General features: G+C 41.2%; 2 protein-coding genes across 2 annotated transcripts; one reads left to right on the forward strand and one right to left on the reverse strand.

Annotated features, from left to right (window-relative positions):
- Nucleotides 1-143: 143 nt before the first annotated feature.
- LOC134317790 (c-Myc-binding protein-like) lies at nucleotides 144-17,941 on the forward strand. Its single transcript, XM_062998524.1, has 5 exons — nucleotides 144-251; nucleotides 1,004-1,076; nucleotides 3,685-3,733; nucleotides 4,828-4,957; nucleotides 17,721-17,941. Exons 1-5 carry the CDS (start codon nucleotides 174-176, stop codon nucleotides 17,763-17,765), a joined length of 375 nt encoding a protein of 124 aa, XP_062854594.1. The 5' UTR covers nucleotides 144-173; the 3' UTR covers nucleotides 17,766-17,941.
- Nucleotides 17,942-19,625: 1,684 nt separating this feature from the next.
- LOC134325392 (gap junction alpha-9 protein-like) lies at nucleotides 19,626-21,001 on the reverse strand. Its single transcript, XM_063007570.1, has 2 exons — nucleotides 20,759-21,001; nucleotides 19,626-20,681 (listed from the first exon to the last, which is right to left on the reverse strand). Exons 1-2 carry the CDS (start codon nucleotides 20,999-21,001, stop codon nucleotides 19,626-19,628), a joined length of 1,299 nt encoding a protein of 432 aa, XP_062863640.1.
- Nucleotides 21,002-26,843: the final 5,842 nt, after the last annotated feature.

Genomic DNA, 26,843 nt, shown 5'->3' on the forward strand with positions numbered 1-26,843 from the left:
GGATGGATTCGACTCTTTGAGTCGACCGACTTTTTCGCCTTCTTGCACGCGGAATCGGAATCAGAATTTGAATCAGAAGAGGAATCGACTCCCTATACAATACCAGGGTTCGGACGCCTCGGTGGAGGCGTCACCATGGGTACCAGTGTTTCGTGTTTTGTGAGTCAGTGCGCATGCGTGAGTTTGGAGTTAGCCGAGAAGAGCTAATCGTAGCGATATTATTAGTTAGACGAGAAATGGCCCAATACAGAGTGAGTACCTATTACTATTATTATTATGTTATTAATATATTTCATTAATACGCTCGCGGTAGTATTAGGGTTAGGTTAAAAATGGTGTGGTTTTGTTTCGTTTAGTTCATTCATCAGCTGGAATTTGATTGGATCACAGTGTTCCGTACAGTCTAATCTTGCTATTATTATTATTATTATTGTTATTTACTTTTCTAATATGGCAGTAAAACTGCGTCCCGAAAAAAGATTGCAGTGTTATTACTTGTATTGAGTGTCATAAATAAATCGATATAAACACCGTGATAAAGTTCAGCCGTACGGAACGCTGTTAACGAACTGTGACGTCATAATTCTGGTTGAATCCAATGCAGCTGATGTAGTTTACTGCCAAAAGTATGTGAACCCCCCTCTTTTTTATAGTGGTTTTAAGGGTTTTTTAGCCACATTTCTTCAAATAACCGTGTGACAGCTTTCTATAAATGGCTGTGGGCTTTTTCTTAAAGCTTTTCATTCAGAAAGTTTACAACATGGGGCAAAATTTATAGTTTAATGTTTTATAAAACCCCTTAAAGTATCAGAAAAAACCAGCTAAAAGCCAGGGTGATATTTCACCATGCTCGAATGTGTTGGTTATGGTGGAGCTAGTAGTAACAGGACTAGTGGTGCAGTTTATATTCCACAGAATTCTGGGTTCTTCGGCGCGAACCGTGACGCTGCACTTTCATCTGGCACGCTACTATATGATTCTTTATCGTTTCCTTCCTTGGCAGGCGTCCGAGTCGAAGCGTGAGCAGTTCAGGAGATACTTGGAGAAAGCTGGAGTCCTGGACAGTCTCACTAATGGTGAATGCAGTGACGTTTCTTTCACAGACTGACCGATGATCCTTACTAGAGATGCACGAGTACCGATACCGCGCTCATGAACTCGTACTCGTACTCGCGAACGAGGCTCCGATACTGAACATCCGATACCGTGGGCCTAGTGCACGTCGCTACACGATCTTCGCCCTGATTCTCGCTCGGCGGCCGAACAGCCAATGAGAACGCAGGATACGGCGCGAGGGGAAACGCAGGAGAGGAGCGTAAACAGGCGGGACGGGGGGATGATACAGTTCATATCAGAATACATCAGCACACACACACACACACACGTTTTTATTTATTAACCTCCGACTCGCTACAGAACGATCCGGGCTGCTCGTGTTGCCAGATCCACTCAGATTCATTTATTTTTTCCTCCTCGATTCCATCACGTCAGCGCACGGACACTTCGATCGCTCGCTACTTGTTGACGTGTGTTTTTGTTTAAAAAAAAAACGGTATTCTAAATAGGTATCGGTATCGGCGAGTACAAAAATACACGTACCCGTACTCGGTTGGGTAAGAATGGTATCGATGCATCACTAGTCATTACACATGTACAAGTACGAGGCAACGAAATGCATTTTAGCATCTAACCAGAAGTGCAGGATGTACAGTATCCATGATATACATTATTTACAGCAGGGGTCACCAACACGGTGCCCACGGGCACCTGGTCGCCCGCACGTTCTAAATTAGCACCAGTGACTGTAGAGCTCCGTCTAAACATTAGATCTGTGTTGCTGCTCTTTTTGAATCCATAACACTTGCATTGATGTAGATTTAAAAAAGACAAAAGTGATTGGGAGGAATGTGGAGAGACACTTCAGTACGTGTCACTTAAACTTCCATGTACATCGTAGCTTTATAAAAAAAAAATCATATCTGATCATTTGTACAAACAAGGCGTCGAGTTCATGATTTGTTCTAAAATGTTGCAAAAAAAAAAGTGGTCAGAACAAACGGGACATGATTTTGAAGATGTGACTGTTAATGATTTCCTACAAAAATGGTACAGAAGTGTAAAAAAAAAAAAAAAAAAAACCGTCAGGAACAATATTTGCAAAAATCTCAGAGATGTGACTCTGACTTTCCAATATTGAAACATATTTACATTAATAGAGATAAATAATGTTACATGTTGAAATATATCTGTGTTTCCTACCAGGGTAAATCATTGTTAATCATTTTTCTGAGGAATCATTAACATGTGATCAGACCCCTCATATATATTTATAACAATAATAATAATATATATTAGGGATGCATCAATGCCATTTTTTCCCAACCGAGTACAAGTACGTGTATTTTTGTACTTGCCGATACCGATACCTGTTGGATCAGATATCTGACGTGCTAGAAAACTCGATCGGATGTTCAGTATCGGAGCCTCGTTTGCGAGTACGAGTACGAGTTAATGAGCGCGGTGTCGGGCCAATACCCGATACCAGTATCAGTACTCGTGCGTCTCTAGTAATAATAATATCATTGAAGGTGAATCGTGCAACCTTATGTTATTCAGGAAGTTCGTATCAAACAAGTAGCCCTTCGTATTATTCAGTACTAGGGACGTCCCGATCACGTTTTTTTGTTCCCGATCCCGATCCCGATCTTTAATTTTGATCCCGATCCGATACCGATACTCAAACCGATACTTGTGTTTTCTAGATATTGTCTAGATAAGAACTGGATAATACTGTTCACACAGTGCTCACTTCAACTACATTACAGTTATTCACATTAATCCAGTGTACATGTTTAACACCTGAATAGCTCTGCAGTGCTGAAGGGAAATAATGCTGCATCCAAACTATTGCTTAATGTTCTTTTACAAAATAAAAGTAAACAAACCTAGTGCAGCATTGTAGTAAAAATGAAGTGAGATCATTACAGTTTCACTTTGAACTTTATATTCAAAGAACATAATTCTGTTTAATGCAGTGATGCACTAAACATGAACAGAAATCTCCACTCACAAGTGGTGTAGCAGCTTAACTGGAATATAAAAAACAAATAAGTTACTTAACAGCATCACAGTAAAACCTGAATACCAAAATAAAATGGAAAGTCACTCTTTTGTTATGAAGTTCTTAAAGTGCTTGTATTGTGACGATGGTTTGATGGACAGGTCTACGCAAAGTGAGTGTGTTTTGACCCTTTGGGGCTTCCATAGCGCATGCGATAGCGTGCTCGGCTCTGGCTGTCCGCTATTCAGTACAGTAACAGAAGAAGTTAATCAAGTGTTAAATGCTCCCGACGATTAGTGAATATATAGTGTATTTATTTCTTTATTAAGCGAGTGCATCACTACGACGCTGGGTTACATAACTAAGCCAATCAGAGAGCTCGATACTGAGATGTCGTTCAGTCTTGTAACACGTAAACTGGTAACAGCTTCTGTGCGATCGGATCGGGACGTCCCTATTCAGTACCCTTGAAGTAGCTCTCGGTCTTGAAAAGTTCAACAGCTCCTCCCTCCCACCTTCGTTTTGTTAGTGTTAAGGAGCAGGTTGATGTCCACGCACCATGTGGGCCAGGTGCAGCTGAACTGTACTCGATTTGATTGGTTAATTCTCCTCTCCGTTTACAGTGCTGGTGACCCTGTATGAGGAACCTGAGAAACCCAACAATGCTTTAGAGTATCCTTCATCTACATTATTCTTTATATAATATTGTTTCCTCCTAATCAGGCAGGTTGTTTCCAGTTTTAATTCCGACCCTATCTAATCAGTCACTGGCCACTTCTTTTTACCAGTAAACTGCGTTGCCCACCAGCCAGCAGAGGTCTCGTTAGTATCAGCACTGCTGAGATTTGAGCTCAACTACGAGATTATTATTATTATGAACCGGTGGCACACGAGAATGGGGGAGGACGCGGCAGGCATCCGCGATTGAGCCGTGGTCCACTAAGTGGAGGGGCACATGGCCTTATCCGTGCCTTATCCAGGGGAGGGGGGCGTGGCGGAAGCAGCGCTTGGTACACGCGACCGAGTGCTGTTCCACCAAGGGGAAGGAGGGCGCAAGTCGTGCTCAAGGGGGGCGCATGCCTAAAAAGGTTGAAAACCCCTGAGTTAGAATAAAGAAAACCTTTTTTTTTTTTTTTTTTTTTTATCCGTGGGTGGTGGAGCTGGTGCCAAAATCCGGACTGGTGTGGCACCTTCACCTTGCAGAATCACAGCTTCTTGACCAGAAAAAGTGGCCCCATAATCTTCCTGGTCTGGAACCAATGTACCTGTGATGCAAGCGGCCGATTGGCGCAATAGAGGGTCCTAGTGTCACCATAGTAATGTTGTTTACCCACCTTCCAAGTGATGGTGCATCCGCATATGTGGCACACGAGATGACTGTAGCATGGTCGTTGGAACCATGAGGTCTCTCAACACCAGGGGGGGTCGAATGTATACACACCGGGTTCTTAAGTGACCTGCATGGTACCTTCCAAACCAGAAATCGACTTGTTGAAAACTGAGCACCTATTAGCACCACTAAATAGCGTACAGATAAATTGTGTGGGTATACAACAAAGGGTCTCTTCATTCTAACGTTTGGGTATACATTTACTGACTGTAGCCTGCAGTCTGAGCGAGATGAGATGTGACCATCTGACCAACACTGAACCATGTCAAGTGCTCAGAAAGCTCCACCACCTGAAAGACATCTGATCAGTGGTTTATATTTATGAATGGAATGGGGTCACATTGAGGTTGTCGGATCTTAACCCAGGTGTTATCAGGTTTATAAAACAGCACCTGGAGATCGGGGACCCGGACTCCACCGACGTGGAGTCTCTGAGAGCGGAACTGTCCGAGCTGCAGCACAAATACGACCTGCTGCTGCTGGAGAACAAAGAACTCAAGAACCGGGTGAGATTCCACTTCTTAACCTTCTTCTTAACCTTCCCTAAACTGTTGCTGCTAAGTCAGAAGCATGTGATTCCCTTTATATGATTAATGTATTACACCTGTTAGTAATTGTTGTGGCTGAAACACATTAATTCAGTAATTAGAAGGGGCGTCCCAATACTTTTGTCCACATAGTATTCAGCCTTTGCTTTTTTATCGTGTTACTGAGCACAACAGCGTTAAAACAGACCGAATCTAATGCTGACCACTTTCTTTAGTCATAATAAAACCTCTGCGGCTGTGGCCATGACAAGCAGCTCTATAATGTAATGTAAAGTTATAGAGCTGTAATGGAGCTGCAATACTATGATGTAATAGAGATGGAAAGCAGCTCTATGTTGTAAAACAATACTGTAATAGAGCTGTAATGCTATGTTATACAGTTGGAAAGCAGCTCTGTGATGTAAGAGAGCTGTAATACTATAACGTAGTAGAGATGGGAAGCAGCTCTGTGATGTAATACAGTGATGTAACAGACCTGGGAAGCAGCTCTATGGTGTAATACAGTGATTTAATGGAGCTGTAATACTATGATGTTGTAGTGATGGGAAGCAGCTCTGTGATGTAATACAGTGATGTAACAGACCTGAGACGACAGCTCTATGGTGTAATACAGTGATTTAATGGAGCTGTAATACTATGATGTAACAGAGCTGGGACAGCAGCTCTATGATGTAATACAGTGATTTAATGGAGCTGTAATCTATGATGTAGTAGTGATGGGAAGCAGCTCTGTGATGTAATACAGTGATGTAACAGACCTGGGAAGCAGCTCTATGGTGTAATACAGTGATGTAGTAGAGCTGTAATAATATGATGTAGTAGAGATGGGAAGCAGCTCTATGGTGTAATACAGTGATGTAACAGACCTGGGACGACAGCTCTATGGTGTAATACAGTGATGTAGTAGAGCTGTAATAATATGATGTAGTAGAGATGGGAAGCAGCTCTGTGTTGTAATACAATACTGTAATAAAGCTGTAATACTATGATGTAACAGACCTGGGACGACAGCTCTATGGTGTAATATAGTGATGTAGTAGAGATGGGAAGCAGCTCTGTGTTGTAATACAATACTGTAATAGAGCTGTAATACTATGATGTAACAGACCTGGGACAACAGCTCTATGGTGTAATACAGTGATTTAATGGAGCTGTAATAATATGATGTAGTAGAGATGGGAAGCAGCTCTGTGTTGTAATACAATACTGTAATAGAGCTGTAATACTATGATGTAACAGACCTGGGACGACAGCTCTATGGTGTAATACAGTGATTTAATGGAGCTGTAATAATATGATGTAGTAGAGATGGGAAGCAGCTCTATGGTGTAATACAGTGATGTAACAGACCTGGGACGACAGCTCTATGGTGTAATATAGTGATGTAGTAGAGCTGTAATAATATGATGTAGTAGAGATGGGAAGCAGCTCTATGGTGTAATACAGTGATGTAACAGACCTGGGAAGCAGCTCTATGGTGTAATACAGTGATGTAGTAGAGCTGTAATAATATGATGTAGTAGAGATGGGAAGCAGCTCTATGGTGTAATACAGTGATGTAACAGACCTGAGACGACAGCTCTATGGTGTAATATAGTGATGTAGTAGAGCTGTGATAATATGATGTAGTAGAGATGGGAAGCAGCTCTATGGTGTAATACAGTGATGTAACAGACCTGAAACGACAGCTCTATGGTGTAATACAGTGATGTAGTAGAGCTGTAATAATATGATGTAGTAGAGATGGGAAGCAGCTCTATGGTGTAATACAGTGATGTAACAGACCTGAGACGACAGCTCTATGGTGTAATATAGTGATGTAGTAGAGCTGTAATAATATGATGTAGTAGAGATGGGAAGCAGCTCTGTGTTGTAATACAATACTGTAATAAAGCTGTAAAACTATGATGTAACAGACCTGGGACGACAGCTCTATGGTGTAATATAGTGATGTAGTAGAGATGGGAAGCAGCTCTGTGTTGTAATACAATACTGTAATAGAGCTGTAATACTATGATGTAACAGACCTGGGACGACAGCTCTATGGTGTAATACAGTGATTTAATGGAGCTGTAATAATATGATGTAGTAGAGATGGGAAGCAGCTCTGTGTTGTAATACAATACTGTAATAGAGCTGTAATACTATGATGTAACAGACCTGGGACGACAGCTCTATGGTGTAATACAGTGATTTAATGGAGCTGTAATAATATGATGTAGTAGAGATGGGACAACAGCTCTATGATGCAATACAGTGATGTAACAGACCTGGGATGACAGCTCTATGGTGTAATATAGTGATGTAGTAGAGCTGTAATAATATGATGTAGTAGAGATGGGAAGCAGCTCTATGGTGTAATACAGTGATGTAACAGACCTGGGACGACAGCTCTATGGTGTAATATAGTGATGTAGTAGAGCTGTGATAATATGATGTAGTAGAGATGGGAAGCAGCTCTATGGTGTAATACAGTGATGTAACAGACCTGGGACGACAGCTCTATGGTGTAATATAGTGATGTAGTAGAGCTGTAATAATATGATGTAGTAGAGATGGGAAGCAGCTCTATGGTGTAATACAGTGATGTAACAGACCTGGGACGACAGCTCTATGGTGTAATACAGTGATGTAGTAGAGCTGTAATAATATGATGTAACAGACCTGGGAAGCAGCTCTATGGTGTAATACAGTGATGTAGTAGAGCTGTAATAATATGATGTAGTAGAGATGGGAAGCAGCTCTATGGTGTAATACAGTGATGTAACAGACCTGGGACGACAGCTCTATGGTGTAATATAGTGATGTAGTAGAGCTGTGATAATATGATGTAGTAGAGATGGGAAGCAGCTCTGTGTTGTAATACAATACTGTAATAAAGCTGTAATACTATGATGTAACAGACCTGGGACGACAGCTCTATGGTGTAATACAGTGATGTAGTAGAGCTGTAATAATATGATGTAACAGACCTGGGAAGCAGCTCTATGGTGTAATACAGTGATGTAGTAGAGCTGTAATAATATGATGTAGTAGAGATGGGAAGCAGCTCTATGGTGTAATACAGGGATGTAACAGACCTGGGACGACAGCTCTATGGTGTAATATAGTGATGTAGTAGAGCTGTGATAATATGATGTAGTAGAGATGGGAAGCAGCTCTGTGTTGTAATACAATACTGTAATAAAGCTGTAATACTATGATGTAACAGACCTGGGACGACAGCTCTATGGTGTAATACAGTGATGTAACAGACCTGGGACGACAGCTCTATGGTGTAATACAGTGATGTAACAGACCTGGGACGACAGCTCTATGGTGTAATATAGTGATGTAGTAGAGATGGGAAGCAGCTCTGTGATGTAATACAATACTGTAATAGAGCTGTAATACTATGATGTAACAGACCTGGGACGACAGCTCTATGGTGTAATACAGTGATTTAATGGAGCTGTAATAATATGATGTAGTAGAGATGGGAAGCAGCTCTGTGTTGTAATACAGTACTGTAATAGAGCTGTAATACTATGATGTAACAGACCTGGGACGACAGCTCTATGGTGTAATACAGTGATTTAATGGAGCTGTAATAATATGATGTAGTAGAGATGGGAAGCAGCTCTATGGTGTAATACAGTGATGTAACAGACCTGAGACGACAGCTCTATGGTGTAATATAGTGATGTAGTAGAGCTGTGATAATATGATGTAGTAGAGATGGGAAGCAGCTCTATGGTGTAATACAGTGATGTAACAGACCTGAAACGACAGCTCTATGGTGTAATACAGTGATGTAGTAGAGCTGTAATAATATGATGTAGTAGAGATGGGAAGCAGCTCTATGGTGTAATACAGTGATGTAACAGACCTGAGACGACAGCTCTATGGTGTAATATAGTGATGTAGTAGAGCTGTAATAATATGATGTAGTAGAGATGGGAAGCAGCTCTGTGTTGTAATACAATACTGTAATAAAGCTGTAAAACTATGATGTAACAGACCTGGGACGACAGCTCTATGGTGTAATATAGTGATGTAGTAGAGATGGGAAGCAGCTCTGTGTTGTAATACAATACTGTAATAGAGCTGTAATACTATGATGTAACAGACCTGGGACGACAGCTCTATGGTGTAATACAGTGATTTAATGGAGCTGTAATAATATGATGTAGTAGAGATGGGAAGCAGCTCTGTGTTGTAATACAATACTGTAATAGAGCTGTAATACTATGATGTAACAGACCTGGGACGACAGCTCTATGGTGTAATACAGTGATTTAATGGAGCTGTAATAATATGATGTAGTAGAGATGGGACAACAGCTCTATGATGCAATACAGTGATGTAACAGACCTGGGATGACAGCTCTATGGTGTAATATAGTGATGTAGTAGAGCTGTAATAATATGATGTAGTAGAGATGGGAAGCAGCTCTATGGTGTAATACAGTGATGTAACAGACCTGGGACGACAGCTCTATGGTGTAATATAGTGATGTAGTAGAGCTGTGATAATATGATGTAGTAGAGATGGGAAGCAGCTCTATGGTGTAATACAGTGATGTAACAGACCTGGGACGACAGCTCTATGGTGTAATATAGTGATGTAGTAGAGCTGTAATAATATGATGTAGTAGAGATGGGAAGCAGCTCTATGGTGTAATACAGTGATGTAACAGACCTGGGACGACAGCTCTATGGTGTAATACAGTGATGTAGTAGAGCTGTAATAATATGATGTAACAGACCTGGGAAGCAGCTCTATGGTGTAATACAGTGATGTAGTAGAGCTGTAATAATATGATGTAGTAGAGATGGGAAGCAGCTCTATGGTGTAATACAGTGATGTAACAGACCTGGGACGACAGCTCTATGGTGTAATATAGTGATGTAGTAGAGCTGTGATAATATGATGTAGTAGAGATGGGAAGCAGCTCTGTGTTGTAATACAATACTGTAATAAAGCTGTAATACTATGATGTAACAGACCTGGGACGACAGCTCTATGGTGTAATACAGTGATGTAGTAGAGCTGTAATAATATGATGTAACAGACCTGGGAAGCAGCTCTATGGTGTAATACAGTGATGTAGTAGAGCTGTAATAATATGATGTAGTAGAGATGGGAAGCAGCTCTATGGTGTAATACAGGGATGTAACAGACCTGGGACGACAGCTCTATGGTGTAATATAGTGATGTAGTAGAGCTGTGATAATATGATGTAGTAGAGATGGGAAGCAGCTCTGTGTTGTAATACAATACTGTAATAAAGCTGTAATACTATGATGTAACAGACCTGGGACGACAGCTCTATGGTGTAATACAGTGATGTAACAGACCTGGGACGACAGCTCTATGGTGTAATACAGTGATGTAACAGACCTGGGACGACAGCTCTATGGTGTAATATAGTGATGTAGTAGAGATGGGAAGCAGCTCTGTGATGTAATACAATACTGTAATAGAGCTGTAATACTATGATGTAACAGACCTGGGACGACAGCTCTATGGTGTAATACAGTGATTTAATGGAGCTGTAATAATATGATGTAGTAGAGATGGGAAGCAGCTCTGTGTTGTAATACAGTACTGTAATAGAGCTGTAATACTATGATGTAACAGACCTGGGACGACAGCTCTATGGTGTAATACAGTGATTTAATGGAGCTGTAATAATATGATGTAGTAGAGATGGGAAGCAGCTCTATGGTGTAATACAGTGATGTAACAGACCTGGGACGACAGCTCTATGGTGTAATATAGTGATGTAGTAGAGCTGTAATAATATGATGTAGTAGAGATGGGAAGCAGCTCTATGGTGTAATACAGTGATGTAACAGACCTGGGACGACAGCTCTATGGTGTAATATAGTGATGTAGTAGAGCTGTAATAATATGATGTAGTAGAGATGGGAAGCAGCTCTATGGTGTAATACAGTGATGTAACAGACCTGGGACGACAGCTCTATGGTGTAATATAGTGATGTAGTAGAGCTGTAATAATATGATGTAGTAGAGATGGGAAGCAGCTCTATGGTGTAATACAGTGATGTAACAGACCTGGGACGACAGCTCTATGGTGTAATACAGTGATGTAGTAGAGCTGTAATAATATGATGTAGTAGAGATGGGAAGCAGCTCTGTGTTGTAATACAATACTGTAATAAAGCTGTAATACTATGATGTAACAGACCTGGGACGACAGCTCTATGGTGTAATATAGTGATGTAGTAGAGATGGGAAGCAGCTCTGTGTTGTAATACAATACTGTAATAGAGCTGTAATACTATGATGTAACAGACCTGGGACAACAGCTCTATGGTGTAATACAGTGATTTAATGGAGCTGTAATAATATGATGTAGTAGAGATGGGAAGCAGCTCTGTGTTGTAATACAATACTGTAATAGAGCTGTAATACTATGATGTAACAGACCTGGGACGACAGCTCTATGGTGTAATACAGTGATTTAATGGAGCTGTAATAATATGATGTAGTAGAGATGGGAAGCAGCTCTATGGTGTAATACAGTGATGTAACAGACCTGGGACGACAGCTCTATGGTGTAATATAGTGATGTAGTAGAGCTGTGATAATATGATGTAGTAGAGATGGGAAGCAGCTCTGTGTTGTAATACAATACTGTAATAAAGCTGTAATACTATGATGTAACAGACCTGGGACGACAGCTCTATGGTGTAATACAGTGATGTAGTAGAGCTGTAATAATATGATGTAACAGACCTGGGAAGCAGCTCTATGGTGTAATACAGTGATGTAGTAGAGCTGTAATAATATGATGTAGTAGAGATGGGAAGCAGCTCTATGGTGTAATACAGGGATGTAACAGACCTGGGACGACAGCTCTATGGTGTAATATAGTGATGTAGTAGAGCTGTGATAATATGATGTAGTAGAGATGGGAAGCAGCTCTGTGTTGTAATACAATACTGTAATAAAGCTGTAATACTATGATGTAACAGACCTGGGACGACAGCTCTATGGTGTAATACAGTGATGTAACAGACCTGGGACGACAGCTCTATGGTGTAATACAGTGATGTAACAGACCTGGGACGACAGCTCTATGGTGTAATATAGTGATGTAGTAGAGATGGGAAGCAGCTCTGTGATGTAATACAATACTGTAATAGAGCTGTAATACTATGATGTAACAGACCTGGGACGACAGCTCTATGGTGTAATACAGTGATTTAATGGAGCTGTAATAATATGATGTAGTAGAGATGGGAAGCAGCTCTGTGTTGTAATACAGTACTGTAATAGAGCTGTAATACTATGATGTAACAGACCTGGGACGACAGCTCTATGGTGTAATACAGTGATTTAATGGAGCTGTAATAATATGATGTAGTAGAGATGGGAAGCAGCTCTATGGTGTAATACAGTGATGTAACAGACCTGGGACGACAGCTCTATGGTGTAATATAGTGATGTAGTAGAGCTGTAATAATATGATGTAGTAGAGATGGGAAGCAGCTCTATGGTGTAATACAGTGATGTAACAGACCTGGGACGACAGCTCTATGGTGTAATATAGTGATGTAGTAGAGCTGTAATAATATGATGTAGTAGAGATGGGAAGCAGCTCTATGGTGTAATACAGTGATGTAACAGACCTGGGACGACAGCTCTATGGTGTAATATAGTGATGTAGTAGAGCTGTAATAATATGATGTAGTAGAGATGGGAAGCAGCTCTATGGTGTAATACAGTGATGTAACAGACCTGGGACGACAGCTCTATGGTGTAATACAGTGATGTAGTAGAGCTGTAATAATATGATGTAGTAGAGATGGGAAGCAGCTCTGTGTTGTAATACAATACTGTAATAAAGCTGTAATACTATGATGTAACAGACCTGGGACGACAGCTCTATGGTGTAATATAGTGATGTAGTAGAGATGGGAAGCAGCTCTGTGTTGTAATACAATACTGTAATAGAGCTGTAATACTATGATGTAACAGACCTGGGACAACAGCTCTATGGTGTAATACAGTGATTTAATGGAGCTGTAATAATATGATGTAGTAGAGATGGGAAGCAGCTCTGTGTTGTAATACAATACTGTAATAGAGCTGTAATACTATGATGTAACAGACCTGGGACGACAGCTCTATGGTGTAATACAGTGATTTAATGGAGCTGTAATAATATGATGTAGTAGAGATGGGAAGCAGCTCTATGGTGTAATACAGTGATGTAACAGACCTGGGACGACAGCTCTATGGTGTAATATAGTGATGTAGTAGAGCTGTAATAATATGATGTAGTAGAGATGGGAAGCAGCTCTATGGTGTAATACAGTGATGTAACAGACCTGGGAAGCAGCTCTATGGTGTAATACAGTGATGTAGTAGAGCTGTAATAATATGATGTAGTAGAGATGGGAAGCAGCTCTATGGTGTAATACAATACTGTAATAAAGCTGTAAAACTATGATGTAACAGACCTGGGACGACAGCTCTATGGTGTAATATAGTGATGTAGTAGAGATGGGAAGCAGCTCTGTGTTGTAATACAATACTGTAATAGAGCTGTAATACTATGATGTAACAGACCTGGGACGACAGCTCTATGGTGTAATACAGTGATTTAATGGAGCTGTAATAATATGATGTAGTAGAGATGGGAAGCAGCTCTGTGTTGTAATACAATACTGTAATAGAGCTGTAATACTATGATGTAACAGACCTGGGACGACAGCTCTATGGTGTAATACAGTGATTTAATGGAGCTGTAATAATATGATGTAGTAGAGATGGGACAACAGCTCTATGATGCAATACAGTGATGTAACAGACCTGGGATGACAGCTCTATGGTGTAATATAGTGATGTAGTAGAGCTGTAATAATATGATGTAGTAGAGATGGGAAGCAGCTCTATGGTGTAATACAGTGATGTAACAGACCTGGGACGACAGCTCTATGGTGTAATATAGTGATGTAGTAGAGCTGTGATAATATGATGTAGTAGAGATGGGAAGCAGCTCTATGGTGTAATACAGTGATGTAACAGACCTGGGACGACAGCTCTATGGTGTAATATAGTGATGTAGTAGAGCTGTAATAATATGATGTAGTAGAGATGGGAAGCAGCTCTATGGTGTAATACAGTGATGTAACAGACCTGGGACGACAGCTCTATGGTGTAATACAGTGATGTAGTAGAGCTGTAATAATATGATGTAACAGACCTGGGAAGCAGCTCTATGGTGTAATACAGTGATGTAGTAGAGCTGTAATAATATGATGTAGTAGAGATGGGAAGCAGCTCTATGGTGTAATACAGTGATGTAACAGACCTGGGACGACAGCTCTATGGTGTAATATAGTGATGTAGTAGAGCTGTGATAATATGATGTAGTAGAGATGGGAAGCAGCTCTGTGTTGTAATACAATACTGTAATAAAGCTGTAATACTATGATGTAACAGACCTGGGACGACAGCTCTATGGTGTAATACAGTGATGTAGTAGAGCTGTAATAATATGATGTAACAGACCTGGGAAGCAGCTCTATGGTGTAATACAGTGATGTAGTAGAGCTGTAATAATATGATGTAGTAGAGATGGGAAGCAGCTCTATGGTGTAATACAGGGATGTAACAGACCTGGGACGACAGCTCTATGGTGTAATATAGTGATGTAGTAGAGCTGTGATAATATGATGTAGTAGAGATGGGAAGCAGCTCTGTGTTGTAATACAATACTGTAATAAAGCTGTAATACTATGATGTAACAGACCTGGGACGACAGCTCTATGGTGTAATACAGTGATGTAACAGACCTGGGACGACAGCTCTATGGTGTAATACAGTGATGTAACAGACCTGGGACGACAGCTCTATGGTGTAATATAGTGATGTAGTAGAGATGGGAAGCAGCTCTGTGATGTAATACAATACTGTAATAGAGCTGTAATACTATGATGTAACAGACCTGGGACGACAGCTCTATGGTGTAATACAGTGATTTAATGGAGCTGTAATAATATGATGTAGTAGAGATGGGAAGCAGCTCTGTGTTGTAATACAGTACTGTAATAGAGCTGTAATACTATGATGTAACAGACCTGGGACGACAGCTCTATGGTGTAATACAGTGATTTAATGGAGCTGTAATAATATGATGTAGTAGAGATGGGAAGCAGCTCTATGGTGTAATACAGTGATGTAACAGACCTGGGACGACAGCTCTATGGTGTAATATAGTGATGTAGTAGAGCTGTAATAATATGATGTAGTAGAGATGGGAAGCAGCTCTATGGTGTAATACAGTGATGTAACAGACCTGGGACGACAGCTCTATGGTGTAATATAGTGATGTAGTAGAGCTGTAATAATATGATGTAGTAGAGATGGGAAGCAGCTCTATGGTGTAATACAGTGATGTAACAGACCTGGGACGACAGCTCTATGGTGTAATATAGTGATGTAGTAGAGCTGTAATAATATGATGTAGTAGAGATGGGAAGCAGCTCTATGGTGTAATACAGTGATGTAACAGACCTGGGACGACAGCTCTATGGTGTAATACAGTGATGTAGTAGAGCTGTAATAATATGATGTAGTAGAGATGGGAAGCAGCTCTATGGTGTAATACAGTGATGTAACAGACCTGAAACGACAGCTCTATGGTGTAATATAGTGATGTAGTAGAGCTGTAATAATATGATGTAGTAGAGATGGGAAGCAGCTCTATGGTGTAATACAGTGATGTAACAGACCTGAAACGACAGCTCTATGGTGTAATATAGTGATGTAGTAGAGCTGTAATAATATGATGTAGTAGAGATGGGAAGCAGCTCTGTGATGTAATACAATACTGTAATAGAGCTGTAATACTATGATGTAACAGACCTGGGACGACAGCTCTATGGTGTAATACAGTGATGTAGTAGAGCTGTAATACTATGATGTAACAGACCTGGGAAGCAGCTCTATGGTGTAATACAGTGATGTAGTAGAGCTGTAATACTATGATGTAACAGACCTGGGAAGCAGCTCTATGGTGTAATACAGTGATGTAGTAGAGCTGTAATACTATGATGTAGTAGAGATGGGAAGCAGCTCTGTGATGTAATACAGTGATGTAACAGACCTGGGAAGCAGCTCTATGGTGTAATACAGTGATGTAGTAGAGCTGTAATACTATGATGTAACAGAGCTGTAAATTCAGCTCTATGATGTGATACAATACTGTAATAGAGCTGTAATGCTATGCTGTAACAGAGCTGGGAGAACAGCTATGTGATGTAATACAGTGATGCAATACAGCTGTAATACTATGTTGTAATAACAGTGATGTAACAGAGCTTGGACAGCAGCTCTATGATGCAATACAGAGATGCAGTAGAGCTGTAATAATATGATGTAATACAGCGATGTAACAGCTGGGACAACAGCTCTATGATGCAATACAGTGATGTAACAGAGCTGGGACAACAGCTCTATGAAATAATACAGTGATGTAACAGAGCTGTAATACTATGATGTAACAGCTCTATGATGCAATGACAGTAATGTAATACAGCTGTAATATTACGATGTAATACTGCTGCAAAATCAGCTATGTAATGTAATACAGTGATGTAGTAGAGCTGTTATGTTATGATGTAATACAGTGATGTAGTAGAGCTGTTATATTATGATGTAATACAGTGATGTAGTAGAGCTGTTATATTATGATGTAATACAGTGATGTAGTAGAGCTGTTATATTATGATGTAATACAGTGATGCAGTAGAGCTGTTATATTATGATGTAATACAGTGATGTAGTAGAGCTGTTATATTATGATGTAATACAGTGATGTAGTAGAGCTGTTATATTATGATGTAATACAGTGATGTAGTAGAGCTGTTATATTATGATGTAATACAGTGATGTAGTAGAGCTGTTATATTATGATGTAATACAGTGATGTAGTAGAGCTGTTATATTATGATGTAATACAGTGATGTAGTAGAGCTGTTATATTATGTAATGTAATACAGTGATGTAGTAGAGCTGTTATATTATGATGTAATACAGTGATGTAGTAGAGCTGTTATATTATGTAATGTAATACAGTGATGTAGTAGAGCTGTTATATTATGATGTAATACAGTGATGTAGTAGAGCTGTTATATTATGATGTAATACAGTGATGTAGTAGAGCTGTTATATTATGATGTAATACAGTGATGTAGTAGAGCTGTTATATTATGATGTAATACAGTGATGCAGTAGAGCTGTTATATTATGATGTAATACAGTGATGTAGTAGAGCTGTTATATTATGATGTAATACAGTGATGTAGTAGAGCTGTTATATTATGATGTAATACAGTGATGTAGTAGAGCTGTTATATTATGTAATGTAATACAGTGATGTAGTAGAGCTGTTATATTATGATGTAATACAGTGATGTAGTAGAGCTGTTATATTATGATGTAATACAGTGATGTAGTAGAGCTGTTATATTATGATGTAATACAGAGATGCAGTAGAGCTGTAGTACTATGATTCAATGACAGTGATACAGCTGTAATACTATGATGTAACAGCTCTATGATGTAATGACAGTGATGTAATACAGCTAGCTGTAATACTAGTGGAGTCCACATTACAATACTATAACGTAGTAGAGATGGGAAGCAGCTCTATGATGTAATAGTGATGTAATAATAATGCTGTATTTCTATGTCTCTGTAGCTGCAGCAGTATGAAGCAGGAGCAGAAGATGGTGGAGCAGAATGATCTCTCTGTTTATTTGGTTTATTATATTTATTTTGTACACATGCACTGGTTTGGTTGATAGAATGATACTCTGTTGTGTCGATGAGAGATCGTTGTTTTGGTTGCGAGTGCTGAACAGAGTTTTGGTTTGAATGTTTTTTCTTTTTTGTGACATGAATAAACACAAATACACTCGATTCTGCAGCACCGACTGTGTGAGAGGACTTTTATTGAACCGTGCACCTAACGTCATATAAACCTTCCACACTTACTGTTCATCTATTATTGCTTTAAACGTACCTTATATTTATATCTATTTATTATTATACTTCTTTAATACATTGCTGCTGCGCTGTTGCTTATTCCAGTGCTCCCCAACCACTGGGCCGCAGACCGGTCCGTGGGTCATTTATTACCAGACCGCACAGAAAGAATAAATAATGTAGAGACACTACAAGAGCGGTTAAGTTTCCAACACACTTCAGGTGTTATTGCTTCTTATCACCACTAGGTGGGAGCAGCGTCTCGTTGCATTGTAAACGGCTCAGGTTTCGCACTGATTTCCCATTCAATTATTCTTCTATATTAAATCCTCCCGTCCCCGCCAGGCTGTGAAATTATATCTTATATGGAACCGGTCCGTGGTGCAAAAAACGTTGGGGACCGCTGCCTTATTCTAACAAAATACGTACATAGACCAGGGGGGCCTAAACATTTGCACAACTTTCAGAAACCAAACAAACAAATCTGTATAATCTGTATAAAAATACATGTCCAGCATATGTCCAAAAGTATCTGGACACCCAACCATAGGTGTTACTTTAAAGCCTATTTTTCTGAGAGTGTTTTCCACATGATTTTGGAGTGTGTTCATTGTAAAGGCCATTGTAAGGTCAGGGGTCGATGCTGGATCACGATCGATATTCCGATATTCCACCAAAGGTTTCCACAGACGTTGAGGTCAGGACTCTGTGCAGACCATCAGAGTTTATTCACACCAAGCTCTTCATACCATGTTCATGTTGAAACGAGGTACTATTACTACAAACACCTCCTTGTTTCTACACTCACTGTCCATGTTATCAGCTCCACTTACCATATAGAAGCACTTTGTAGTTCTACAATTACTGACTGTAGTCCATCTATTTCTCTACATGCTGTTCTTCAATGGTCAGGACCCCCACAGAGCAGGTATTATTTAGGTGGTGGATGATTCTCAGCACTGCAGTGACACTGACATGGTGGTGGTGTGTTAGTGTGTGTTGTGCTGGTATGAGTGGATCAGACACAGTAGTGCTGCTGGAGTTTTTAAATACCGTGTCCACTCACTGTCCACTCTATTAGACACGCCTACCTAGTCGGTCCGCCTTGTAGATGTAAAGTCAGAGACGATCGCTCATCTATTGCTGCTGTTTGAGTCGGTCATCTTCTGGACCTTCATCGGTGGTCACAGGACGCTGCCCACGGGGCGCTGTCGGCTGGATATTTTTGGTTGGTGGTCCAGCAGTGACAGTGTGATGTTTAAAAACTCCATCAACACCAGCACCATGTCAGTGTCACTGCAGTGCTGATTGATCCACCACCTGCTCTGTGGGGGTCCTCACCATTGAAGAACAGCATGAAAGGGGGTAACAAAGTATGTAGAGAATCAAATGGACTACAGTCAGTAATTGTAGAACTACAAAGTGCTTCTACTGTATATGGTAAGGGGAGCTGATAAAATGGACAGTGAGTGTAGAAACGAGGAGGTGGTTTTAATGTAGCTTGGCGGTTAAGGTAATGGACTAGTGACCAGAAGGCGACAAGGGAGAGGGGTAAAGCCCAGTTGGACACCAATAATAATAGTAATAATAATAATTTGCAGTTCTTGATTCCAACTCCTCAGATTTGAAGGTCTGTGTCCCTCCTGCTGCTAGCCATGGAGATCCGCCGCTTCGGGGAGGGGGCGGGGCTGTGGCGCGAGTCCGAGCTTCCGTTGCCGATGGAGTCTGATTTGGAGGTGGATTTGTTGCTTTTGGCTGTGAGGTCACACTGCTGCTGAGCTCCCAGGGAGCTGGTGCAGGTGTCGTTTTCAGCGTTACCTTCCATCACGGTGCTGCTGATGCGCTGCAACTTCCAGGACGCCGCGGGCGTGGGGTCCGGTTTAAGGATGTGAGGAGCACCGCTCAGGGGCTCAGCTGCGCTCGGTGCTGAGTCTTTGCCATCCTTTTGACCCTCCGAGGCCGATTTGGCGCCACTGTAGAGTAAGGTGGTGGAGGAGCTGATAAGAGGGGCGCAAGAAGGGCCGTTAGCTTGCTTCTTCTCCAGGAGAAGGGTGTATCCACCGACCGGAGCTGTGGGTATAGTGGCTTTCCGTCCTTGGGGGACACAAACCTGCTGGACCACCGAGTTCTTCTTGGATTTGCTTGCGCAGTAATCATCTAGATCGTCCTTGACGTGAGTGTAGTGCGCCAGGATTCCTCTCTTCAGCTTCTTGTACCCTAGATGTATGATCTCCATCAGGCTGAGGAGGAGCGAGACGGCCGCGATGACCTGCATGAACGCCATGAACATGCTCTTCTCTGTCGGACGGGACACGAAACAGTCCACGGAGTTGGGACACGGCTCACGTTCACATCTGTACAGCGGCTCCAGCCGGTTTCCGTACAGGACATGCTGGCCCACCATGAACCCCACCTCCAGGACAGACCTGGTCATGACGTGAGCGACGTAGGTGCGCAGCAGCGACCCCCTCAGCGGGGCTTTGTTTAGCTTCCCTTGCTCGAGTTGCCTAAGTTCCCTTTCCACTCGGCGCCGGGCCTCCGTCTGTTCCGGTTCCAGCACCTCCAGTTCGCGCCGCAGTGCCGCCCTCCTGCAGTGCCGCTGCTTCTCCAGGGCACGGAGGCGGTAGATCGCGTGGCCCATGTACGCCAGCGATGGCGACGACACAAAGATCACCTGAATAGGAACACACACCCGGGATTTAGACGTTTTAAACAGTTTGATATAATAACGATACGACGTGAAGCGCCAACCTGAAGAACCCAGTAGCGGATCAGGGAGACGGGGAAGGCGCGGTCGTAGCAGACGTTCCTGCAGCCCGGTTGCTGGGTGTTGCAGATGAAGTCGACCTGCTCGTCGTTCCACACGTCCTCGGCGGCCACGCCCAGCACCAGCATGCGAAAGATGAAGAGCACAGTCAGCCAGATCTTCCCCACCATGGTGGAGTGGATATGAACCTCCTCCAGGATCCCTCCCAGAAAATTCCAGTCCCCCATTCTCTCCTACAGAGACACGTAATGCAACCACGAATCAGAAAGGGTTGGGACAGTATGGAAAGTGCTTACATTGACTTTGACTTTTATTTGATGTCGGACAGGATGAACCTGAGATATTTCATCTTTTATCTGCTCACTGACCACAATATACGTTTCCACTGTGTGATGGTCCATCCTTGATGCCTCCAAGCCCGGAGAAGTCGATGCCGCTTCTGGACATAGTTAACATAAGGCTTCTTATTTGCACAGTAAAGTGTTAAGTATGATTAGTGCAGTAACTCTGTATTGTAGAGCTGATAAAGGTTTGATAAACTCATCCCTCACCCATGTGCTTATATCAGCTAGTGTTGAGTGGAGGTTCTTGATGCGTTCTTGGCCTTTATGCACTAAAATTCCTTGAATGGTTTAATGATATTCTGCACCGTAGAGGGAGAACATGCAAATCCCTTCCAATCTTTCTTTGAGGTTCATTGTTTTTAAACATTTCAATCATTTTCTCACACATTTGTGGACAAACTGGATCCTCTGATCATCTTTACTCATCAGAGACTCTCAGCCTTTCCTGGATGCTGCTTTTGTAGCAAACAATGATTTAGTTTCTTTACTTCATTGCTTGCCCTAAATTGCCCCCGTCCCAACCTTTTTTGGAATATGTTGCAGGTCTGAAATGCAGGAATGGATGTTTATTAATAAATGAAATGAAGTTGAGCAGATAAAAGATGGAATATCTCAGCTTCATCCTGTCTGACATCAAATAAAAGTCAATGTAATAAAATCTGTTTTATTTTATTTAGATTTTCCATACTGTCCCAACTTTTTCTGATCGGGGGTGTACATTATATGGACCACGAGTATGTGCATTTTTATTGAATCATTTCCTCTTTTCTTTGTAGCTTTAATATAATCCACTCTTCTACAAGACTTGAGTCTGTGGGAATTTGTACTAATTTCGTCAATATAGTCACCAAGGTCAGACACCCAAGGATTTGAAAAAAAAAGATGCCACCTGAACGTCACAGAACTGTACTGTACCGTACTGTACCTCCATCATCATGATATAAGAACACAGTAACTGAACATCACTCACCTGATTGGTTAAATCCACTCAATAATTAGATTCCTTCATCAGTCTGATTCTCCATCTGATCTTCATCTGATCACTGCTGCACAGAGACGGAGAGTGTAGAAGTGTAATTGTTCTAGCTATTACTGTCTCCTGTTCATCCATTTATTTCTCCTTTCCTCTCTTCAACTATGTTCATCCGTCCATCAATCCATCCATCCATCCATCTCTTCCTTTAACCAGTACACTATCAACTGTACATCTAACAATCCCTCCCTTCCTCTCTTCATCTATCCATCAATCTATCTCTGCCTTTAACCAACCAACCGTCAAGCATCCATCCATCCATCTCTTCCTTTAACCAGTACACTATCAACTGTACATCTAACAATCCCTCCCTTCCTCTCTTCATCTATCCATCAATCTGTCTCTGCCTTTAACCAACCAACCATCAAGCATCCATCCGTCCATCCTTCATTTAACCAACCAACAAACCAACCAATTATCCATTCCTTGCTTTTAACCAACCATCCATCCATACATCTATCTATTCATCCATCCCTTTCTTTAACCAATCACCTAACAAATTATCAATCTCTTCCTCCATTCACTCATCCATCCATCAATCTATCTCTACCTTTAACCAATCAACCATCCATCCATCCAACCATTAATACATCTATTCATCCAACCATCCAGCCATCCATCCATCCATCCATCCATTAATACCGTACATCTATCCATCCAACCATCCATCCATCCATCCATCCATCTATCCACCTATTCATTCATCCATCCATCCATCTATCCACCTATTCATCCATCCATCTATCCATCTATCCATCCATCCATCCATCCATCTATCCACCTATTCATTCATCCATCCATCCATCCATCTATCCACCTATTCATTTATCCATCCATCCATCTATCCACCTATTCATTTATCCATCCATCCATCCATCAATACCGTACATCTATCCATCCATCCATCCATCTATCCACCTATTCATCCATCCATCCATCTATCCACCTATTCATTCATCCATCCATCCATCCATCTATCCACCTATTCATTCATCCATCCATCCATCTATCCACCTATTCATTCATCCATCCATCCATCCATCTATCCACCTATTCATTCATCCATCCATCCATCTATCCACCTATTCATTCATCCATCCATCCATCTATCCACCTATTCATTCATCCATCCATCCATCTATCCACCTATTCATTTATCCATCCATCCATCTATCCGCCTATTCATTTATCCATCCATCCATCTATCCACCTATTCATTCATCCATCCATCCATCTATCCACCTATTCATTCATCCATCCATCCATCCATCTGTCCACCTATTCATTCATCCATCCATCTATCCACCTATTCATTCATCCATCCATCCATCTATCCACCTATTCATTCATCCATCCATCCATCTATCCACCTATTCATTCATCCATCCATCCATCTATCCACCTATTCATTCATCCATCCATCTATCCACCTATTCATTCATCCATCCATCCATCCATCTATCCACCTATTCATTCATCCATCCATCTATCCACCTATTCATTCATCCATCCATCCATCTATCCACCTATTCATTCATCCATCCATCCATCCTTCATCCATCCATTAAATTATAATTAATAAAGATCTAATATCTCACTGCACTGTTTATTAAACATCTTATCTTATTACAGAAGAGCTAGAACTAACAATAGAAGATATTTACAGATATTCAACATCACTCTGCAGAGCTGAAACGATTATAATGTAACGATAAGATCCGATCACTTACCTTCTCATAGTGAAGTGCATTAAGCAGTAAATAAAGTTCTGTAGAAATATAATAGAAATCTAACGTGCATTGTGGAATTATAATGTTAATTCATACATGAGCACAAGTTTCTACTGCTGTGGTGTTAATGTGAGAGTGAACACCAGACCTGATGAGCTTCACCTCCATCAGCCTGATCAATACACACACACACACACACACACTTTTCCAGATCCTGTAAATCTTCTGATAATATTATGCACTGTTGAGGGTAAATATCTTATAAAGGAGGATGAACTTCATGTAACTGCTCCTGGAGGAATGTTCTTAGTTCTTAATCTGTGGGATTATATCCTGATGGATCAGTAAAACTGATGGTGATCAGTGAACCTGCTGTGGACAGTCGAGTCACTTATCAATAATTCTGATCAATCGCTCCTGTCACATTTCACACATGACCTCACTTCCTCCAGATCTAATTAAAACTCTCGTCCCCACAGGGGGTGCAAAGCGCCATGTTTACATCCAATCAATCAATTCTCAACTCCATCGCGCCACTGTTTTAACAGAACACTATATAGACATCTGACCCTGAGCTTGATGGGCGTCTTCTTCCAAAACCATGGCCATTAATACTTATATATATACAGTGTATCACAAAAGTGAGTACACCCCTCACATTTCTGCAGATATTTAAGTATATCTTTTCATGGGACAACACTGACAAAATGACACTTTGACACAATGAAAAGTAGTCTGTGTGCAGCTTATATAACAGTGTAAATTTATTCTTCCCTCAAAATAACTCAATATACAGCCATTAATGTCTAAACCACCGGCAACAAAAGTGAGTACACCCCTTAGTGAAAGTTCCTGAAGTGTCAATATTTTGTGTGGCCACCATTATTTCCCAGAACTGCCTTAACTCTCCTGGGCATGGAGTTTACCAGAGCTTCACAGGTTGCCACTGGAATGCTTTTCCACTCCTCCATGACGACATCACGGAGCTGGCGGATATTCGAGACTTTGCGCTCCTCCACCTTCCGCTTGAGGATGCCCCAAAGATGTTCTATTGGGTTTAGGTCTGGAGACATGCTTGGCCAGTCCATCACCTTTACCCTCAGCCTCTTCAATAAAGCAGTGGTCATCTTAGAGGTGTGTTTGGGGTCATTATCAGGCTGGAACACTGCCCTGCGACCCAGTTTCCGGAGGGAGGGGATCATGCTCTGCTTCAGTATTTCACAGTACATATTGGAGTTCATGTGTCCCTCAATGAAATGTAACTCCCCAACACCTGTTGCACTCATGCAGCCCCAGACCATGGCATTCCCACCACCATGCTTGACTGTAGGCATGACACACTTATCTTTGTACTCCTCACCTGATTGCCGCCACACATGCTTGAGACCATCTGAACCAAACAAATTAATCTTGGTCTCATCAGACCATAGGACATGGTTCCAGTAATCCATGTCCTTTGTTGACATGTCTTCAGCAAACTGTTTGCGGGCTTTCTTGTGTAGAGACTTCAGAAGAGGCTTCCTTCTGGGGTGACAGCCATGCAGACCAATTTGATGTAGTGTGCGGCGTATGGTCTGAGCACTGACAGGCTGACCCCCCACCTTTTCAATCTCTGCAGCAATGCTGACAGCACTCCTGCGCCTATCTTTCAAAGACAGCAGTTGGATGTGACGCTGAGCACGTGCACTCAGCTTCTTTGGACGACCAACGCGAGGTCTGTTCTGAGTGGACCCTGCTCTTTTAAAACGCTGGATGATCTTGGCCACTGTGCTGCAGCTCAGTTTCAGGGTGTTGGCAATCTTCTTGTAGCCTTGGCCATCTTCATGTAGCGCAACAATTCGTCTTTTAAGATCCTCAGAGAGTTCTTTGCCATGAGGTGCCATGTTGGAACTTTCAGTGACCAGTATGAGAGAGTGTGAGAGCTGTACTACTAAATTGAACACACCTGCTCCCTATGCACACCTGAGACCTAGTAACACTAACGAGTCACATGACATTTTGGAGGGAAAATGACAAGCAGTGCTCAATTTGGACATTTAGGGGTGTAGTCTCTTAGGGGTGTACTCACTTTTGTTGCCGGTGGTTTAGACATTAATGGCTGTATATTGAGTTATTTTGAGGGAAGAATAAATTTACACTGTTATATAAGCTGCACACAGACTACTTTTCATTGTGTCAAAGTGTCATTTTGTCAGTGTTGTCCCATGAAAAGATATACTTAAATATCTGCAGAAATGTGAGGGGTGTACTCACTTTTGTGATACACTGTATATACACAGTATATATATACTGTATATATACAGTATATACAATATATATATATATATATATATATATATATATATATATAAATATATTAATATTCAGCCTGGGACTCTTGAGTTCCCACACACTAAACCCTTCAAACTATGTTTTATGGACCTTGTTTACCACTGAAGCATCTTAACCACTGCCACATCCATCCATCCCTTCCTTTAACCAGTTAACTAACAATCAATCCTTCCCTCCCTCTGTTCACCCATTCATCCCTCCCTTTACCCAACCAACCATCCATCCATCCATCCATCCGTCCCTTCGTTTAACCAATTAACTAACAAACTATCAATCCTTCCCTCCCACTCTTCACTCATCCATCCATCCATCCATTTATTTATTCATCCATCCATTCATTCATCCATCCATCCATTTATTTATTTATTCATTCATCCATCCATCCATCCATTCATCCATCCATTTATTCATCCATTTATTTATTTATTCATCCATCCATTCATTCATCCATCCATCCATCCATTTATTTATTCATCCATCCATCCATTCATCCATCCATCCATCCATCCATTTATTTATTCATCCATCCATCCATTTATTTATTCATCCATCCATTCATTCATCCATCCATTCATCCATCCATTTATTCATCCATTAATTCATCCATCCATCCATTTATTTATTCATCCAT

Source organism: Trichomycterus rosablanca, chromosome 1 (assembly GCF_030014385.1).
Source record: "Trichomycterus rosablanca isolate fTriRos1 chromosome 1, fTriRos1.hap1, whole genome shotgun sequence".
NCBI classification, from domain to species: domain Eukaryota; kingdom Metazoa; phylum Chordata; class Actinopteri; order Siluriformes; family Trichomycteridae; genus Trichomycterus; species Trichomycterus rosablanca.

Excerpts from the sequence above, each read along its gene's own strand:
- LOC134317790 (XM_062998524.1), top strand. The coding sequence starts at position 174 with ATGCGTGAGTTTGGAGTTAGCCGAGAAGAGCTAATCGTAGCGATATTA. Across the intron at positions 252-1,003 it reads GAGAAATGGCCCAATACAGA|GCGTCCGAGTCGAAGCGTGA; the intron begins GTGAGTACCTAT and ends CTTCCTTGGCAG. Across the intron at positions 3,734-4,827 it reads AAACCCAACAATGCTTTAGA|GTTTATAAAACAGCACCTGG; the intron begins GTATCCTTCATC and ends AGGTGTTATCAG.
- LOC134325392 (XM_063007570.1), bottom strand. The coding sequence starts at position 21,001 with ATGGGGGACTGGAATTTTCTGGGAGGGATCCTGGAGGAGGTTCATATC. Across the intron at positions 20,682-20,758 it reads TCCGCTACTGGGTTCTTCAG|GTGATCTTTGTGTCGTCGCC; the intron begins GTTGGCGCTTCA and ends GTTCCTATTCAG.